We start from the raw sequence: 19551 nt of genomic DNA, 5'->3' as shown, positions 1-19551 counted from the left end.
TCCACGAACGGACCGAATGCGTTTTTTCGTAATGAATGGTATTTTTGCGACTTTTTCGTATATTTTCCGTAACTTTTTTGTCGGCGTTGCAAAAAAATTGGATTGGTTTTTCCGCCGTTTACTATCGCTCAATACGAAAAAATTGCAACGGCGATGAAAAAGTCACGCAAAATACGATAAAGTCGCGATGGGAACGAAAAAGTTGTGACAAATACGAAAAATCGTGACGGTGGCTAAAAAGTCACAAAATTTTCGTTTCCAATACGATTTTTTCCCTTTCGGGATTCGGATTCGTGGAATAGTAAATCTGCCCCTAAATGTGTTCTTCTTCAGGGACAAACCACAGGTGAAGAAGAACACATTTAGCTTATGATTTACTAATCCACTGCAGCAAAACCTTTCTGACTTTGATCCTTCTGGGCATGATTTTGGAAGCCTCCCATAGGGCTCAATGGCACTCTGCAGCTCCAACCTGGCCCAAGGAAAGTCTCCCATAGGGCTCAATGGCACTCTGCAGCTCCAACCTGGCCCAAGGAAAGCCTCCCATAGGAATCAATGGCACTCTGCAGCTCCAACCTGGCCCAAGGAAAGTCTCCCATAGGAATCAATGGCACTCTGCAGCTCCAACCTGGCCCAAGGAAAGTCTCCCATAGGGCTCAATGGCACTCTGCAGCTCCAACCTGGCCCAAGGAAAGCCTCCCATAGGAATCAATGGCACTCTGCAGCTCCAACCCGGCCCAAGGAAAGTCTCCCATAGGGCTCAATGGCACTCTGCAGCTCCAACCCGGCCCAAGGAAAGCCTCCCATAGGGCTCAATGGCGCTCTGCAGCTCCAACCCGGCCCAAGGAAAGCCTCCCATAGGGCTCAATGGCGCTCTGCAGCTCCAACCCGGCCCAAGGAAAGTCTCCCATAGGGCTCAATGGCGCTCTACAGCTCCAACCCGGCCCAAGGAAAGTCTCCCATAAGACTCAATGGCACTCTGCAGCTCCAACCTGGCCCAAGGAAAGTCGCGATACCGAAGCTTGAATGAATCTGAAACTTTCGCACTCGGCGCGACAATATGATTTTGTCGCAAAGTATGAAAAACTTGCAGAAAATACGCAAAAGTTGTAACCTTTAAAAAGGACCTGTCAAACTTTGATGCATGAGCCCCTTAGTGTGCACATTGGATTATATATAATGACATTTGGTGGGTAAGTATAGTAGGTTTTGATATTCTCATATAAGTAAAACCTGGACAGTGCATGCAGGTACCAATAATATTGTACAAAACATTTTGGTACATGTATGATGGCTCACTGTTCCTGACCAAAATCCATGTGCTATGGATATCGGCAGTTAAATAAGTCTGTAAATGCTATGTGCTGCTGCTGCACAATATGAGCCGGTGCATTGGCAGATAAGAAAGTAAAGAAGAACCACAGCCCAGAACTCCCAACAACAGAAAGGAGGACTCCCCATGTATGCACCTCCCCCCCCAAAACACCTTTCATTTGTTCAACCATTGCCCAATCATTCGGAGAGTGGACTGGCCAGCCTACAGATGATAAAAGATGCTGCACTGCTAACTGGTGTGTGTATAAAGGTGTAACCTTAACCACCAGCATTGAATGCTAAAGAGAAAGAGTGATTTATACTGTTGAAGGACTGTATGGCCAAGTGAGGTCGGTTCATCCCAGTTCTAATACCCTGTATAAGTAAACACTGGCATACACTTCCTTCTTCAGGTCTGTAGCTAACCAACTACCCCTGTTCAGCGACATCCAAAGGTCACTCTGAAAACACAAGCTGCCTTTAAATTGGGGTTGCTCACTAGAAAGTCAGTTTGAAATCAACACAGAAGTACGCAATCCAGCTCCTCCTTGGTCACATTTTCCAGAACACTATCTTCCAGCAGGTGTGAGTTAACACAGAAGGACAAGGACACTACATACCATATTTCCTACTGAGAAAAAAAGAACTTCACTAACCTAGCACAAAGATAAAGCCAGCATATTTTACCAGCAGCCAAGCTGATTATAGCCAGCCAAAATAATGGGCATATTAATCAATGAAAAACTGACCTGCATGCTCAAAAATGACATGGAAGGCTATGACAGAATATGGCTCCCATAGTTGGCCCTTTAGCCCTGCAGATGTAACCAAAGGTATAAAATAGGAATTATTACTTCTTAAAGAGATACTGACACCAGAAATTAAACCATTTTTTACAGCTATCATAGCATTGTCTTTGCATGACCTTAATAATGTTGAAATTAAAGTATTTGCCCAATGCTTTTACATTACCTATCTGATCCCCTGTGTTACTCAGCGAGGGGGCTGCCATATTTGTGCGGCAGTAGTGCATTAGCATTAGAAGCTATAACTGACAGGCTGAGAAGGGACAGTCAGGTTTGGGAACTTCAAGTAACAATTACTTACAAAAGCAGCCCTATCAGCATAAAATGACAAACATGACCTGTAGGTAACTTTTAATGTACATTTATATTTTGAAGAGTAGTTTTTAGTGTCAGTATCACTTTAAGGTATTTGCTTTTGTGACCCAAGCCCAACTTAAGTGCAGTATTAGTATATGACCCAGCTGCCAAAAAAATTGATCATTGTATATTTTCCCAGCTATATATTGTTACTATAGTCGGTAACTCTTTTCCCCATTTTTCTTCATAGACTCTACCTGTTTCATGTGGGGCCATGACTAAGTGCCTTTAGGTCATGAAATGCTTAGGGTCTATGATGGTTCATGTTTTAATGTTGCTTTAAATAAAGTCTTTTTTTACTTTTAAACTTTTTGACCCCTGTGGAGATCCTCGAGTGCCTGTATGCCCATACTGGTTGCTGTCTAAGAAGATGATGGCATACATGAAACCATTACAAGCTAATGCTCATTAGCAGTAAATAAGTTGGTGGTACAAAGAGGCAGCATTATATTCATCCTTTCCATGCAAAATATACCCCTGAGCCAACCAATATCAACCATGAGTTCCACACATTCCATTATACAGTGGTGTGAAAAACTATTTCCCCCCTTCCTGATTTCTTATTCTTTTGCATGTTTGTCACACTTAAATGTTTCTGCTCATCAAAAACCATTAACTATTAGTCAAAGATAACATAATTGAACACAAAATGCAGTTTTTAAATGAAGGTTTACGTTATTAAGGGAGAAAAAAAACTCCAAATCTACATGGCCCTGTGTGAAAAAGTGATTGCCCCCCTTGTTAAAAAATAACTTAACTGTGGTTTATCAATTTCAATTTTCAATTTCAATATCAATTTCTGTAGTCACCCCCAGGCCTGATTACTGCCACACCTGTTTCAATCAAGAAATCACTTAAATAGGAGCTACCTGACACAGAGAAGTAGACCAAAAGCAGCTCAAAAGCTACACATCATGCCAAGATCCAAAGAAATTCAGGAACAAATGAGAACAAAAGTAATTGAGATCTATCAGTCTGGTAAAGGTTATAAAGCCATTTCTAAAGCTTTGGGACTCCAGCGAACCACAGTGAGAGCCATTATCCACAAATGGCAAAAACATGGAACAGTGGTGAACCTTCCCAGGAGTGGCCGGCCGACCAAAATTACCCCAAGAGCGCAGAGACAACTCATCCGAGAGGCCACAAAAGACCCCAGGACAACATCTAAAGAACTGCAGGCCTCACTTGCCTCAGTTAAGGTCAGTGTTCATGACTCCACCATAAGAAAGAGACTGGGCAAAAACGGCCTGCATGGCAGATTTCCAAGGCGCAAACCACTTTTAAGCAAAAAGAACATTAAGGCTCGTCTCAATTTTGCTGAAAAACATCTCAATGATTGCCAAGACTTTTGGGAAAATACCTTGTGGACCGACGAGACAAAAGTTGAACTTTTTGGAAGGTGTGTGTCCCGTTACATCTGGCGTAAAAGTAACACAGCATTTCAGAAAAAGAACATCATACCAACAGTAAAATATGGTGGTGGTAGTGTGATGGTCTGGGGTTGTTTTGCTGCTTCAGGACCTGGAAGGCTTGCTGTGATAGATGGAACCATGAATTCTACTGTCTACCAAAAAATCCTGAAGGAGAATGTCAGGCCATCTGTTCGTCAACTCAAGCTGAATCGATCTTGGGTACTGCAGCAGGACAATGACCCAAAACACACCAGCAAATCCACCTCTGAATGGCTGAAGAAAAACAAAATGAAGACTTTGGAGTGGCCTAGTCAAAGTCCTGACCTGAATCTTATTGAGATGTTGTGGCATGACCTTAAAAAGACGGTTCATGCTAGAAAACCCTCAAATAAAGCTGAATTACAACAATTCTGCAAAGATGAGTGGGCCAAAATTCCTCCAGAGCGCTGTAAAAGACTCGTTGCAAGTTATCGCAAACGCTTGATTGCAGTTATTGCTGCTAAGGGTGGCCCAACCAGTTATTAGGTTCAGGGGGCAATTACTTTTTCACACAGGGCCATGTAGGTTTGGATTTTTTTTCTCCCTTAATAATAAAAACCCTAATTTAAAAACTGCATTTTGTGTTTACTTGTGTTATCTTTGACTAATAGTTAAATGTGTTTGATGAGCAGAAACATTTAAGTGTGACAAACATGCAAAAGAATAAGAAATCAGGAAGGGGGCAAATAGTTTTTCACACCACTGTATTTGCATTACAAATTCATGAATGCCAAACTACAGAAACAGAAAGCTACATTTTTCCTTTTAATTAAACAAAAAAGTTAACATTACCTCTTCTTTTTTTTTAAACAATTAACTTTTTTGAGTAAAGGGTTCACAGATAGATAAACTGCATAATTGAGGAAACACAAAAAATCCAATGCATTTGAAAAACTTCTGTCATTCGCAGTAACGCTGGCTAAGTGTGCAATTAGATACTAAACATAAAGCAATTCCTAACCTTATCCCCTGTATGGCTGTAGATTTTATTGAAGATGGTAAACTAGATTTGGTGTTAAATGTTCTAATGCCAAATGAAGGAGAAATTTGCCAGGGAACCAGATGTTTCAAACAGTTAAGTTAAAACACATTAGGAAGGGGAAAAGAAAATAAGCAAAGATCATTAAGTTTTATTATGATTATTGTTGTTTTGGTTTTAAGGCAAATAGTGGGATTGCTGCTGTGTGCAACTGCTATTTGCATTCATATCTATTTAGGGTGAAGGGAGACAAGTTGCAAAGTTGGATAATTGAAGAGAGTCAGATTCACCGTAAGTGCTGCAGGGGAAAAGGGCAGATCAGAAAGATGGGGAAATTTACGAACGACAGTCAAATGCCCCCTACCCTTGTAGCCAGACTTTCCTGATGCAGTAATATATAACAGATTTAACTAAAGTGACTAAAGAAAGATTGCCTCATTTTATGTGTGCATTACCACATTTTCTGGAACACAAGCACGTGTGGAGTAATAGTCGTGCTTAAATACAAATGTCTCGCCAATCTCTGACATCTCAGCATGTAGGCGCCAAGAGTCAAGTGTTAAATGCTAATGTTACGTACCTGCTGCTCAAGCTGCTTTCCTACAGGCGTAAACACCTTTGTAATGTACCTTGGGCAGTGACAGTACTGGAATTCTTAGCTATGTTTTGTCTTCCAGAGAGCCAAGGAAAGGCCTGCAGGGGCTTCTGGGTTACCCCAGATTGGTACAGTGTGACTTCTGTACATGTATGATAGTTGCTCTTGCATTTATGGAAATGACAATCATTATTTGGGTGCATAATTTGAATAAAGTATAGCATGAAAAAACACTAAATAACAAGGACATTGAATTCCCAGATTTCTGTGCAAACACAAGCCTTGTAAACATTTAGATTCTCCTTTAGGTCCCGTGCGTATAAGGTAAATCTCTGTTCTTTTATGATGGTATGCAATATCATCATTCCCACATTTCCCTTTGTCATATTATTTTCAATCACAAGACATTCTGACTGACCGAGTAGGCTACTGTTACTAAATATACACATTTGGTTTTATGTCCATGGAAATCCATCTTGTTTTGCTCCTGAGAAACAGTTCTTGTGATGATGTTGCTTCCATAGTTTGGAACTGGCCACTTGATCTATCCATAATACACATTCATCAGCCCCTGTCTGTATGTGTGGCTTACTGTTTTGCTGAACTGTTGTTGAACCTCTCTGTATGTAACAGCTTTGCACACTGGCTGGGATTAATTTTGTCCTATTCTTCCTGAGTATTTGCTCCAGGTTATTCCAGTAAGTCATGTGTCTTTTCAAGATGTTCCACAGTTTCTCAGTTGTACTGTGATGCATTTCTCTGTCCTTAAACCACTCTGATGTTACTTTGCTCATATCATTGTCCTGCTGAAAGATGAACCTTTGCTCATACTAAAAAAGTGTTTGCAGTATATTTATTTTGGACCATCTATTCTTCTGTCTTTTGAAGCAGCGTAGGTGGTTTTTCACGGTGAGGGCAGTGAGGTTGTGGAATGCCCTTCCTAGTGATGTGGTAATGGCAGATTCTGTTAATGCCTTTAAGAGGGGCCTGGATGAGTTCTTGATCAATCAGAATATCCAAGGCTATTGTGATACTAATATCTACAGTTAGTACTAGTGGTTGTATTTATAGTTTATGTATGTGAGTGTATAGATTGGTAGGTGTGGGTTAGGTGTGCTGGGTTTACTTGGATGGGTTGAACTTGATGGACACTGGTCTTTTTTCAACCCTATGTAACTAAGATGCCCAGTTCTTGTTGGGATACAAATAACTGAGTCTTGTGCTGTGGGTTGTTTTGTTTAAAGTCCAGAACATTTAAAGATTGGGGATCTAAATCCACAGGAGGATGCTAGAATGGCCACATTAGGTAACAGCCCTGGCACAGTAACAATCCCTTTCTGAGTAACGTCAGCAGTGTATCTGTCCCAACTTACATTGCCATGATGGGCATAATCAAAATAAAGTTTGGCTGCATTAGGAAAATCAAAGGGCACCACTGAAAAGTCAGACCCTGTTTTTGAATATTCTTACATTTATACCTCTATGCTCCACTGGCAATTGATATGGAAAAGGGTGTTCCAGTCATTATCCTTATCTGTATACTGATGCCCAGCTTGGGCCCCTCCCTTAGAATCTTTTAATTCAAACTATACATCAACAGTGTCACTATGGAAAGAAGTGTAAGCCTTATGAATGTTTACACCATGTCAGTAAAGATTTTTTTTCCACAAACCTGCACCAGCCTGGAGAAAAAACACAGCAATTTAATTTACTGTGTGGAAGGAGGGAGTGGCTTACATATTGTCATTTCTCCCAGTGACTTAGGCCTCTTCGTCCTTTAAACTACCTTTGTAGTACTAGTCACGCATTTCAGTGTCTGCCTGAGAATTACTTATATTTTTTAACTTGTTCTGCTATGTCATCACGTTCCAGCACCCCTTAAGGTGGGCATACACGCTAAGATCCGCTTGCTTGGCGTGGTCACCAAGCGAATGGATCTTCTCCCGATATCATCACCTACAGGTGGACGATATCAGACTAATTTGGTTGTTTGGCCCTGAAGCCAAAACAACAGGTATAGGCGTCTGTCAGTTTGGGAACCGCATCAACAAGCCGATGCGGCCACCGATCCAACCAATTTTTAAACCTGCCCGATCGATATCTGGTTGATTTCAGGCCAGATATCGGTCGGGCAGGCCAGTCGTTAGTGCCCATACACGGGCCGATTAGCTGCCGAATCAGTCTAAAGGACTGCACCCGAGCGTATTCCATTCATTCGGGTGCAGGCACAAGTAGCAGGTGTAGGGCTGAATTTTCGCCAAGCGTTTTTCCGCTTGCCGAAAATATCAGCCCTACGCCTCGTGTGGCATCAGCCTTAATCTTTGTTTCCTCTTATGTTTTTTGCTTTTCTTATTTCTTTGTTTTTAATTCTTTTAGAATCATTGTATAATTGTTTTTTGCTACCATTGTAATAAGGGTATTTAGGGGATGTACAAGTTTGGGTGAGTTCGGTCGTGTTAAGAAAGGATCACTGTGAGGGTTGAATATATCCAACTCCAGTTAAACAGTAATGGTGGCCCTTTCAACTGCCTCATATCTGGTTTTCTATCTCTCATGTTAGCTAAGGTCTCTACTGAAAGCAAAAGGTCTAATAGTTATTATTATAGAAGAGAAATAACAATGAGAAATTAAATTGAATATTTTGAATCTTTCAATTAGGGATGCACCAAACCCACTTTTTTGGGTTCGGCGGAACCCCCAAACCCACCCTGGCAGATTCTGTTGAATCCTGAACCGAATCCTAATTAGCATATGCTACTTAGGATCGGGAAGGGTTAAAATCCTCCCCCCCCCCCCACCATTTAACCCTTCCCGAATCGGATCGGCCAAAACCCCGAACTGAATCTGGTTCACTGCTCTTAGGCTGATGCCACACGTGGCGTTTTTACACTGCGTATTTTCTCAGCCTAAAAAAAACGCAGCACAAGCCACACAGCCCCTGACTATGGCGGTTTTCAGCCTAGTACTGGTGACATAGCAAATCCCGTTTCCATGGTGCTAATAGTGCAAAATAGTAAAAAAATGCTGCGTATTTCCGCTAGGTCTGGCAGCTGCCTTTGTGTACAGGTTGCTGTGCAAATACTGGCGTATTTCTGCCTACGCTTGAAAAATTCGTGCTAAGGCGTTTTCTAGCGTATTTACGCATTGTGTGGTTTGCTTCGAGTCTTTTCAAGTTATTTCTATGGATGAGTATATTGTGCGTTTTTCAGCCGCCGAGACAATTAGAAAATACGCAGTGGAAAAACGCCACGTGTGGCATCAGCCTAAGAGCAGTGAACCAGATTCAGTTCGGGGTTTTGGCCGATCCGAATCCTAATTAGCACATGCTAGATTTACATTTTTGCCGGTGGGATGGCATTTCGGGGAGATTAGTCGCCCATGACAAGAGCCCTTAAAGATGGGTGTTGGAATGTGTGTGTTAGGTATGGGACCTGTTATCCAGAATGCTCGGGACCTGGTGTTTTCCGAACAAGGGATCTTACCATAATTTGGATCTTCATAACTTAAATCTGCTAAAAAATAATTTAAATATTGAATAAACCCAATAGGATTGTTTTGCCTCCAATAAGGATCAATTATATCCTAATTGGGATCAAGTACAAGGTACTGTTTTATTATTACAGAGAAAAAGGAAATCATTTTTAAAAATTAGAATTATTTGCTTATAATGGGAGATGGCCTTTCCATAATCCGGAACTTTCTGGATAACAGGTTTCCGGATAAGGGATTCCATACCTGTACCAGTTTCTAAACAGTCTCTTTTTCATGCTGGTTTGCTTTTGTGCATTTAACCGGTTTTGGTTTTTTTAATACATTATGAAGGCACATCAAAGCTAAAAAATGGGTTTATTAATAAATAGTAATATGCAAATGGCAATGCTCATAAGTACAAGCAGGCAGAATAAAATATGAATTAGTTTATGCTTTTAGGTGCACTTAAAGATAGCCTACTGGAATGTATTTCCCCATTATGGCTGTACCTGTCTGTGCAGGCACTACTTGGTTATGTTTTTAACTCTAGAGGCAGGACAGAAAAAAAGCAACAGACACCCCACCCAGAAATGATCAGATTTTTTTTCTTCTATCCTGACTAGAGGACATTAACAGTTTTCTAAACTCTTACCACTTCAGGCCTGCAAACTGGCTTTTTGGGGGTAAATCACTTGCATTTCGCCTATAGCTTTTCAGCGTGACTGCAGTTCCCAGCTCTAGCTGGGTTTTCACCACACCAACCACTCCTCAATCACAGGACACAGGAGTGACCATGTCTGAAAGGAACCTACAATGAATGACGGCAGGCAGGCGGGTTTTCTCCACATCCAGGATGAATGAATGTCACTTCCACTGCCAAAGGGAGCAGGGACCATGAGCTATTCTGTCACCCATATCAGTTGAGCAAACTAGGGGGAAAAAAAAATTAATGACAAGTTATGTGCCCTACTCTGCAGAACCTAAACACCACAATATTCCAGCATCACAACAGCCTACTTATGCTTTTAAGAGAAATCCATTCAATATGTATACTAGACAAACACAAGAACTCAGGTGAGCTTACCACAAATTACAGTGGGTCCAGGGTGCAGACCTTCAGCAAAGGGGATTTTCTTAAGGTATACAAACAGGCAGATGCAAATCCAGACCAGTAGTTAGTTAAAACCAGTAACCATATAGTATAAATTTAGATATTTTACATTGTGAATCTAAAAGAAAAACAGCCTTACACATTGTGTTACTAATCATAAACTATAAGTATCATTGTGTATACCAGTGATAATTATTGGTTACTTAGCATGTGGCCCACTCCAACAATCTACACTCCATCCATATATAAAACATCTTCTGCCCATGCTCTGATGTTTCAGCACTAATTAAGTAAAAGGCAGATGCAGAGAATGAGAATATGGTCAAAAGAAATCACAATAAACATAATCAAGATGGTGGCCACAAGCAGATTTGAGAGAAAAACTCTGTAGAAACTCTTGTAGGATTGTAGTTGGTCTAAACCTTGAACTTCTAGCAATGAATCTTGTTAGAAGGGCTACAGTGTAGTTCGATGCACATCACTTCCTACAGTCAGTCAGGCAGTGTATGTTTTTGCCATTCAGGCATGCTGCAAAGTTTGGTTGCATGGGTGACTAGACTAAGAGTTCAGAGGCTTAATTCTATTCTGCACACAGGGGCAAATGCAGCAAAAGCAAACTGCAAAGCATGAGCACCGCGGTTACATTTGGATAAACCAAGCATTAACGTTATTATAATGCACAAGCCTCCAGGCAGCTGAAACTGAGCAAACACTGCAAGTACATAGTTTAAGATGCAACACACACATAAACATCCCTTGCAAAGTCAGTTTTACACTGCTCTTCTGGTCACAAAGAAGAAAACTACAGCAAAGCAGACTGGTGAAGGCAATAGGAGGACAGTGTAGAACAGGCAGAAAGAAGAGCAAGGTGGGAGAGAAGGCAGCTTGAGGTCAAAATTTTTGTATAAACAAACCTAGAATAGGTCTTAAGTGTGAGCTAGGACCCCCAATTAAAATGACAATGATGTGACTATTTGCTACACTGAAGGGCAACACAACAATTGCTGCTAGATCATTTGTGCACTCACTTTACAGGAACTTCCTTTGTGTACTTCTTCCTCCTCCTCCTCCCCCCCCCCCCCAAAAAAAAGAAAGGACTGAGGGCCCAGGGCTTGTATATAGATTGTTGAGCTAAGTCTCCTTTAAACCTCTCTGTAGCTTCATAAAATTGAAGCTGCCATCTCATTTTAGAGGAAAAATAAGTAATTGAGCAATCAGATTAAGTTGGCTATTTACAGAACTACTGTATTTAACATCCCAAAATATTTAGTTCAGGTTGAGAATTCAGTGATCTGCACATTGAAGGAGATACTGCCACCTTGTGGCCACTATTTATTATAACTTTTATTTCATTTCACATATAAAAATACAAAACATGTGCTAAAATTTACAGATTAATACTTGAATTCATATATATATATATAAAGAATATACAGTGTGGCTTTACGCTTCAAACACAGAACAGGCTGAGCAGAACAAGCCTTCGCCGTTGTCATGGTCACTGCAAAAAATAATTTTATAATTATTTAATTTTCCAGTGTGTAAAATACATTGTAGCACAATCTCAGGCACCTTGCAGCAGAAGGCCCAATTTGATTTTGTGTGTGATCGGGACCGATCGGGAACCTACTGTGTATGGCCACCTTAACTGCTGTGAGGCTGCAGATTTTTTCTTTTTTAAACATGCACTGGCCCTTTAGCTGTGAAGATCCGTGCCTCTGAAGATTCCGCCACAGTAGCAGTTAGTCATTTCTGATTCACTGTAGTGCTGGGCGGTATACCGGTAAAAACCGATCACCGGTTTTTTTTTTGAAACCGATATGAATTTTTTACATACCCCCATACCGGTGTGCGCGCTTCCTGGTACTACTTCCGGGTGCGCGCGTGACGTCAGCGCGCACGCGACGTCGCTAGGAAGCATTGCTGGAGGGCTTAAGTGATGGTGTGTTTGTTATAGAAGGCTGGGTTGATAAATAGTTCATTTATGCACATTGCCTCCTGGTGGTGAATTTATGCAACTTTTCTCTATTGTATTTAACATACTTTCTGCCTAAAGTTTTAATTACGAGCCATCTTTGGTTCTGTTATTTGTTGCACTGATCAGTACAGAACAGTGACATTGATAGCACTTTTATTTCACAAAAATGTAGTTAAATTAACAACCACAATGAATCCAGATTTGAACATGAAAACGCTATGCATTTTAATCCAGGAATCTGCTCTGTATGTGTGCTGACTGGCTGATTTCTTGCCTGTCAGGACGCACATCCAGGGAGTGAATTATATATAAGTATCTCTAATATAGAAGATATAAATTATCTGGTTGGGGGGGGGGGGGGCCACCAATATTTATTATTTATTTTTTATTCATATACCGTCAAATACCATGATACCGATATAATTTTGAAAAATACTGTGATATAAATTTTTGGTCATACCGCCCAGCTCTAATTCACTGCACATGCCTTTTGTTAATATCAATTAGCTGAGATTTGGGAACAATACATCATATAAAGCATATGCACAATATAAAACTCAAAGCTAATTAGCAATGAATTCATATTTAGGTTTATGGCAGCATAAAAACAAATGTTCATCTGAATCCACTGTTCGCTCTGTAGCATAATCTGCTATAACAATGTAACCAAAGGTCAAACCCGAAATTTAGCTTCTGGCTTCAATACTATGGATTTAGTACATCTCTACCCAAAATATCCATGATTTAGGTAATTTGCAGCTACTGTTAGCTTGGGTAGTCATACTGAAGATGTAAGTTTCAGCACCATGCCAGACGACTGGTGAATTGCTAATGTGGTGCCGTTATTTAAAAAGGGATCCCGTTCTCAGCCTGAGAACTATAGGCCTGTTAGTCTGACATCAGTAGTAGGAAAGCTTTTGGAAAGGGTAATAAGGGATAGGGTACTTGAATACATTAAAGTTCACAATACTATAAGTTTGTGCCAGCATGGTTTTATATGTAACAGATCTTGCCACTTTAGTTGCCTTTTATGAGGAGGTGAGCAGGAACCTTGACTCTGGAATGGAAGTTGATGTCATCTAATTGGACTTAGCTAAAGCTTTTGATACAGTACCTCACAGAAGGTTAATGATCAAATTGAGGAATATTGGTCTAGAATATAATATTTGTATTTGGAACATTTTCTAACTGGACCAGTGGAGTACCGCAGGGGTCAGTCCTTGGTCCTTTGCCTTTTATCTTATTTGTTTATTAACGAACATGAAGTGGGCATAGAGAGTACTGTTTCTATTTTTGCGGACGACACTAAAATGTGCAAAACTAAGTTCCATGCAGGATGCTGCCGCTTTGCAGAGCAATTTGACAAAATTGGAAAACTGGGCAGCAAACTGGAAAATGAGGTTCAATGTGGACAAGTGCAAAGTTATGCATTTTGGTAGAAATAATATAAACGCAAACTATCTACTGAATGGTAGTGTGTTGGGGGTTTCCTTAATGGAGAAGGATCTAGGGTTTTTTTGTAGATAACAAGTTGTCTAATTCCAGGCAGTGTCATTCTGTGGCTACTAAAGCAAATAAAGTGCTGTCTTGTATAAAAAGGGCATTAACTCAAGGAATGAAAACATAATTTTGCCTCTTTATAGGTCCCTGGTAAGGCCTCACCTTGAGTATGTGGTGCAGTTTTGGGCTCCAGTCCTTAAGAAGGATATTAATGAGCTGGAGAGAGTGCAGAGACTGCAACTAAACTGGTAAAGGGGATGGAAGGTTTAAGCTATGAGGTTAGACTGGGGAAGACAACCCCAACCTTGACAAAGAGGTGCTTGCGAGGGAACATGATTACCGTATATACTTGAGTATAAGCCGATCCGAATATAAGCCGAGGTACATAATTTTACCTAAGAAAACTGGAAAAACTTATTGACTAGAGTATAAGCCTAGGGTGGGAAATGCAGCAGCTACTGCTAAGTTTTTTGTATAATAAAAATACCAATAAAATTACATTAATTGAGGCATCAGTGGGTTATATGTTTTTCAATATTTATTTCAAAGAAAAACAGTACTACCCCACGCTCATTGCACATTGGCAAACTGGCAGCAGACCCAGTCCCGGAGAGATGTAAGGGGAAATAAATATTGCTAGTGGGAGCCTAGGCCAGGGCACTGGAGGGTCTGGTTGCAGGTGGCCTAATTTGCACACAAAGGAGAGAGGGTACTAGTCCAGAGGGACCCATGACACCCAACTCGAGTATAAGCCGAGGGTGACTTTTTTCAGCACATTTTGGGTGCTGAAAAACTAGGCTTATACTCTAGTATATACAGTACTCTGTACAAGTACATTAGAGGGTATTATAGGCAGACAGGGGATGTTCTTTTTTCCCAAAAAAAGTGATCAATGCACCAGATACATGTAATATATAAATGTATAGGATATAAATATATACTTACACATCTGTGCAGAAGGAGCAGATTATTGCAGAGCAACAGCTGCACACCTTGCAGCACTGTTTACAAACATATCGTTCACACTGTGAGCATGTTTCTTTGTCAGCAACAGATCTGACACAGGAAGAGCAGGCTTTGGATACTCCTGTCGGTGTAGCTGTAAAAAAAAAAAAAAAAAATTAAAAAATATACAAGTTGCCCTTATATGTGGATGCTTTCATAGCACTAGAGGCACATACAATTGTGCATCATATGATTTAGTTTAAATGTACAGGGAAACATTACAGTTAAGGGAACCTTAGTGAAGCCATTTCACCAACAGCACTCAAACACAGATGTGCCTGTGTTCCACCTGCATTCCATGCACGCTTGTCAGTACAGCCCCGTAAGAAAGAATGGATTGCCTTTTGTCCTGCGCTCCCCTGTAGTGGAATGCAGAAGAACTCGGCAAAACAGCCATACGTATGAGCCCTTAGCAAGCTAGAGGGCACCCATGCAAACTTCACTTTACACATTTGATTATATCATTTTCGCCTGCAATACATATTTATTTTATGCTTTAATATGCTTTTTATGCTTTAAAATGAGTAGGGATGGGCAAAAACTTAGGGGCAGATTTACTAATCCACGAATCCCCAAAGGGAAAAAATTGTATTGGAAACAAAAATTGTGAATTTTTCGTTGCAGTCGCGATTTTTCGTATTTGTCGCGACTTTTTCATATTGAGCGATAGTAAACGGCGGAAAAACCAATCTGATTTTTTCGCGCTGGCGACGAAAAAGTCGCAAAAATACAGATCATTACGAAAAATCGCGTTCGGGCGCTTTCGGTCCGTTTGTGGATTAGTAAATCTGCCCCTTGTGTGTCGCTGTCTGACACGCCAATTTATGGTTAAAAAAACCCACACACACAAAAAAAAAATCTACACACGCGTAAGAGGAAGTGACGTGCGTGCCGATTTATTGCGTTGGGAATTTGTGCCCATCCCTAAAAATGAGATGAATAGTTGGGGGGGGGGGGGGGAATGGAAGTATTACTGAATAAATAGGGGTGATCCAGTTCTGTTTTATCCAGAGTACAAATTCACTGATCCCAAGTTGTTAAAAGGTGCCTATGCATCCTCTTCATTTAAGCAACAGTAGGGCATTGTTAATTAACATTTTAAAAAGCTACGCAATTCTGTGCATATAAAAATTAAAGTGATACTGACACGAAAAAACAACTTTTCAAAATATGAATCTACATAAAAAGTTGCCTATAGGTCATGTTGATTATTTTTTGCTGCTAGGTTTGCTTTTGTAAGGAATTGTTACTTGAAATCCCAAAACCTGACTGTTTTGCCAACCTGACTGTCCCTTCTCAGCCTGACAGTTACAGCTTCTAATGCTAACGGCCCCCTGCTGGACAAATATGGCAGCCCCCTCATAGAGGAACATGGGGGATCAGATAGGGAATGTAAAAGCTTGGACAAATACTTATGGCAAAATTATAAATAGCATGCAAAGGCAATGTTATGACAATGTTATAAAAAAGGTTTAATTTCTGGTGTCAGTATCACTTTAATGGCCTTGTGAAAAGGCAGTGCTTTTTGGGTTCATACAGTTATTACATATTTATAAAGCACTGACATGTCCTGCAGCACTGTCCAATAAATGGGTATATACACTGAACATCCAGATTTACATACAAAGCAGGCATTCAACAGGTAAAGAGAGCTCTGCTCAAAAAAGCTTAAAATCTAAAAATCTATATGGTCACCCTGGCCTAAGTTTCCGCAACGCCAATTTCTTAAAGGAGAAGGAAAGTTTAGATACCAAGCCGCTCGTTATGCTCCTCTACACCTCTCTCATTACCTCCTCACACACTCGCATTCAAGACTTTGCAAGGGCTGCCCCCCTTCTCTGGAATTCGCTCCAACAAACTGTCAGACTTTCTCTCAATCTCTCTGCCTTCAAAAGATCTCTAAAAACATTTATTTAGAGAAGCTTACCCTAATTTAGTTTAACATAACCTTAGCATGCTGCTAAAAGCAATAACCTGTGCGACACCTCACCTTGCTTAACTCTGATCTTCCCCATTCCGGCACCTTTTCTCAACCCTTTCTCCTTGTAGATTGTAAGCTCTTTTGGGCAGGACTCTCTTCACCTCATGTATCTGTTATTGGTTGCTTTATATGTTACTCTGTATGTCCAGTGTATGAAACCCACTTACTGTAGCGCTGCAGAATATGTTGCCGCTTTATAAAAAAAAATAAAAAGGTTAAAATCACCGGGTGGGGGGTGTTAAACACCCCCCAGTGAAGGTATTTAAGTACCCGATACCCTGGGCCCCAGCTTGTTAGTAAAGAACTGCCCCAGCCCAGGTCTCTTCTCAGTAGGCACCATGGAGTAATCCATTTCCTGCTCCATCTTTGTCTCAGGTGTGTTGTGTGAAAAGCCAAACTTGGTGCTTGCCGAGAACCACGCCGGGCCAGGCAGTTTTGAGCAACGCTATCAGATAAGTACAATCACTGGTGGGTGCCTAACTTTTGGCACCCCCCTCCTCTTACCCAAGTTTCATACACGAGTTAAAGACCTAAGCTATGTGACAGGGGAAGCATTCTACAAGCGTGCAGTACAAAACCCATTGCAGGTCTTACATTTGTGTGACTGAGTGTTCCTACACAGTTTGCCATCTTGTCCAATAACAGTCTGTCCAGATGGAAGTTCAGGGAGGGAAATTTGTCCATTTTCACTTTGGTGTTCTTGATTTCCCAAAACAGCTTTTGCGCCTTTGAACAACAATTGCTTTGTCTTCTCTGAGAAGATAAACAAAAAAAAAATGATTAAGATGCTGAATTACACAAGAATACCAATGAATCCACAAAATAAAACTTGTATCCATCATGTCCACATGTAGCATCTCTAAAGACGTACCGATAAAACTGTATAAAAAATAGTCTGTAGGAGTTTTGGACTGTGCATCTGCTCCGAATTATTGTCCCGATAACTTTTGTACCGTGGTGATCAGTCATTTGGCCGATCACCCAGGTTAGAAAATTTGGGGGACCTACAATGGAAGTCACTTTCATATGATTGGTGCCTGCCAACTATTTCATGTTCAGAACATCCTCCGATTTGTATATTAAGGGCTTTGTTTTGCCCACTCAGGATATAACGTATAAGTAATTCCATGTTGTGCAGACGATAAGCCAAATCAGTTATAAACCACATTATCCCCAATACACAGAAGGTGTTGTAATACTGGATGCCCACAGCCTGTAACACCACACTGAAGCATTACATGTATTATCAGAAGATGAAAGGAATTTGTGGGGGGTGGGGAGGGATATTGAAACAGGGTGCCATCTTATTCATGTAAAGAGTTATGTTATTGCCAACATGAAACAGGACATTCAGCCGCCCATGCCACTGGCCAGAAAATGATACAAGCTTCCTATTCCTGCCTGTATTTCTGAAAGGAAAGGCTGCCACCTGGCTGGTAAAAAAAAAAAAAAAAAAGTTGATTTAGGTAATGTTTATATTACAAACAAAAATATAAACTGGATTATTCCCTACTGCAAGGGGGTAAGGCCAAGGCGCAGCAGGTACGGGCAACCCATAGCTGTAGAAGGGAAGTGTAACAGCAAAAACATTATTTTCTATATATAAAGTTTGAACGTGTGCATGTAACCCTAAAGTCTGGGGTTTCCGCTTCTTTTAATACAAGCGGAAGCGCCCCACACGATGGGATCCGGGGAATTACAGCAGGTTCCCAAGCAGGACAGGAAGCAGCAGTAGGACAAGGAGCAGGGAGGGAGGAAGGAGACAAGCGGGAGTGACAGGACAATCCCCACTCCTGAGGCGGAGCTGCGCACAGTGGGAGGACACAGCCCGGCCATAGTAAGGCTGCTGGAAGTAGACACTTCACGTTAATTCGGTGACTTTTGCCACTCACCGAAAATGTCCCGCATGAGCGTGTCACCGGCTACACCCTGACATAACTCCTTCTCGCCGACATGAGTCTTTAGCTGTAAGGGAGAGACGCTGTCAAAGGGGTAGGAGCGCTTGGGCATGTTGGCGATGGAAGGAGACTTGCGGGGCTGCCCCAGGAAGCGCGCCAAAGCGAAACGACTTACTGCGCAGGCGGGGAAGGGGGCTGAGCCGCTTCTATTTCAAGGAGGTTTAGGAAATCAGCGTGCTGACTAGCCAATCACGTCGCACATACGAAGCTAAGCAAGTGCTCTGATTGGTTGGAGTGTAAGGCTTGTCCCTGGGAGGCGGAGGGCGGGCTGTGTACAAGTGCAGTGTTTATCAGTATATCTGGGCCTTTATGGCAGTGATTCCCAACTAGTGACTCGGGAGTAACTCGCCATTCCCTGGGATGTTGCTCCCGGTGGCCCCAAGGAACGTTCTTATTTTGAATTCTTGGCTTAGAGACAAGTTTTTGTTGCATAAAAACACGTGTAGTGCCGAAGGGAGCTTCCTGTTGGCTGCCAGTCCCCATAGGGCTCCCAGCTATCCAATCACAGCCCTTATGTGGCACTCCTGGAACGTTTTATGTGCTTGTGTTACTTGGGGGCCCATTCATGAAATCACAATTTTTTTTCAGAAGAAACCATATTTTTTCTAATTTCTTGAACTTTTCGTAATGACCACAATAATATTGTTAAAATAGCACGTAGTTGTATTTTGCGCAAAGACTACTACCATTTTGGGAATTCATTCAAGCTTCAATATTGTGACTTTCCTTGGGCCGGGTTGGAGCTGCAGGGTGCCATTGAGCCCTATGGGAGGCTTTCCTTGGGCCAGGTTGGAGCTGCAAGGTGCCATTGAGCCCTATGGGAGGCTTTCCTTGGGCCAGGTTGGAGCTGCAGAGTGCCATTGAGCCCTATGGGAGACTATCCTTGGGCCGGGTTGGAGCTGCAGAGTGCCATTGAGCCCTATGGGAGACTTTCCTTGGGCCGGGTTGGAGCTGCAGAGTGCCATTGAGTCCTATGGGAGACTTTCCTTGGGCCAGGTTGGAGCTGCAGAGTGCCATTGAGCTCTATGGGAGACTTTCCTTGGGC

At 41.5% G+C, this 19551-nt stretch overlaps 1 protein-coding gene across 1 annotated transcript; it reads right to left on the bottom strand.

The window, feature by feature from the left end:
* Positions 1 to 11439: 11439 nt before the first annotated feature.
* siva1 (SIVA1, apoptosis-inducing factor) lies at positions 11440 to 18572 on the bottom strand. The gene is given in 4 exon segments (NM_001045673.1): positions 11440 to 11585; positions 14508 to 14661; positions 17143 to 17301; positions 18441 to 18572. Coding segments are annotated over 4 exon segments (489 nt in total). The 5' UTR covers positions 18559 to 18572; the 3' UTR covers positions 11440 to 11527.
* Positions 18573 to 19551: the final 979 nt, after the last annotated feature.

The sequence above is a fragment of the Xenopus tropicalis genome, chromosome 8 (assembly GCF_000004195.4).
Source record: "Xenopus tropicalis strain Nigerian chromosome 8, UCB_Xtro_10.0, whole genome shotgun sequence".
Taxonomy (NCBI): Eukaryota; Metazoa; Chordata; class Amphibia; order Anura; family Pipidae; genus Xenopus; species Xenopus tropicalis.
Note: the sequence above shows the minus strand (reverse complement) of the source record. Positions and strands in the feature narration are given on the sequence as shown.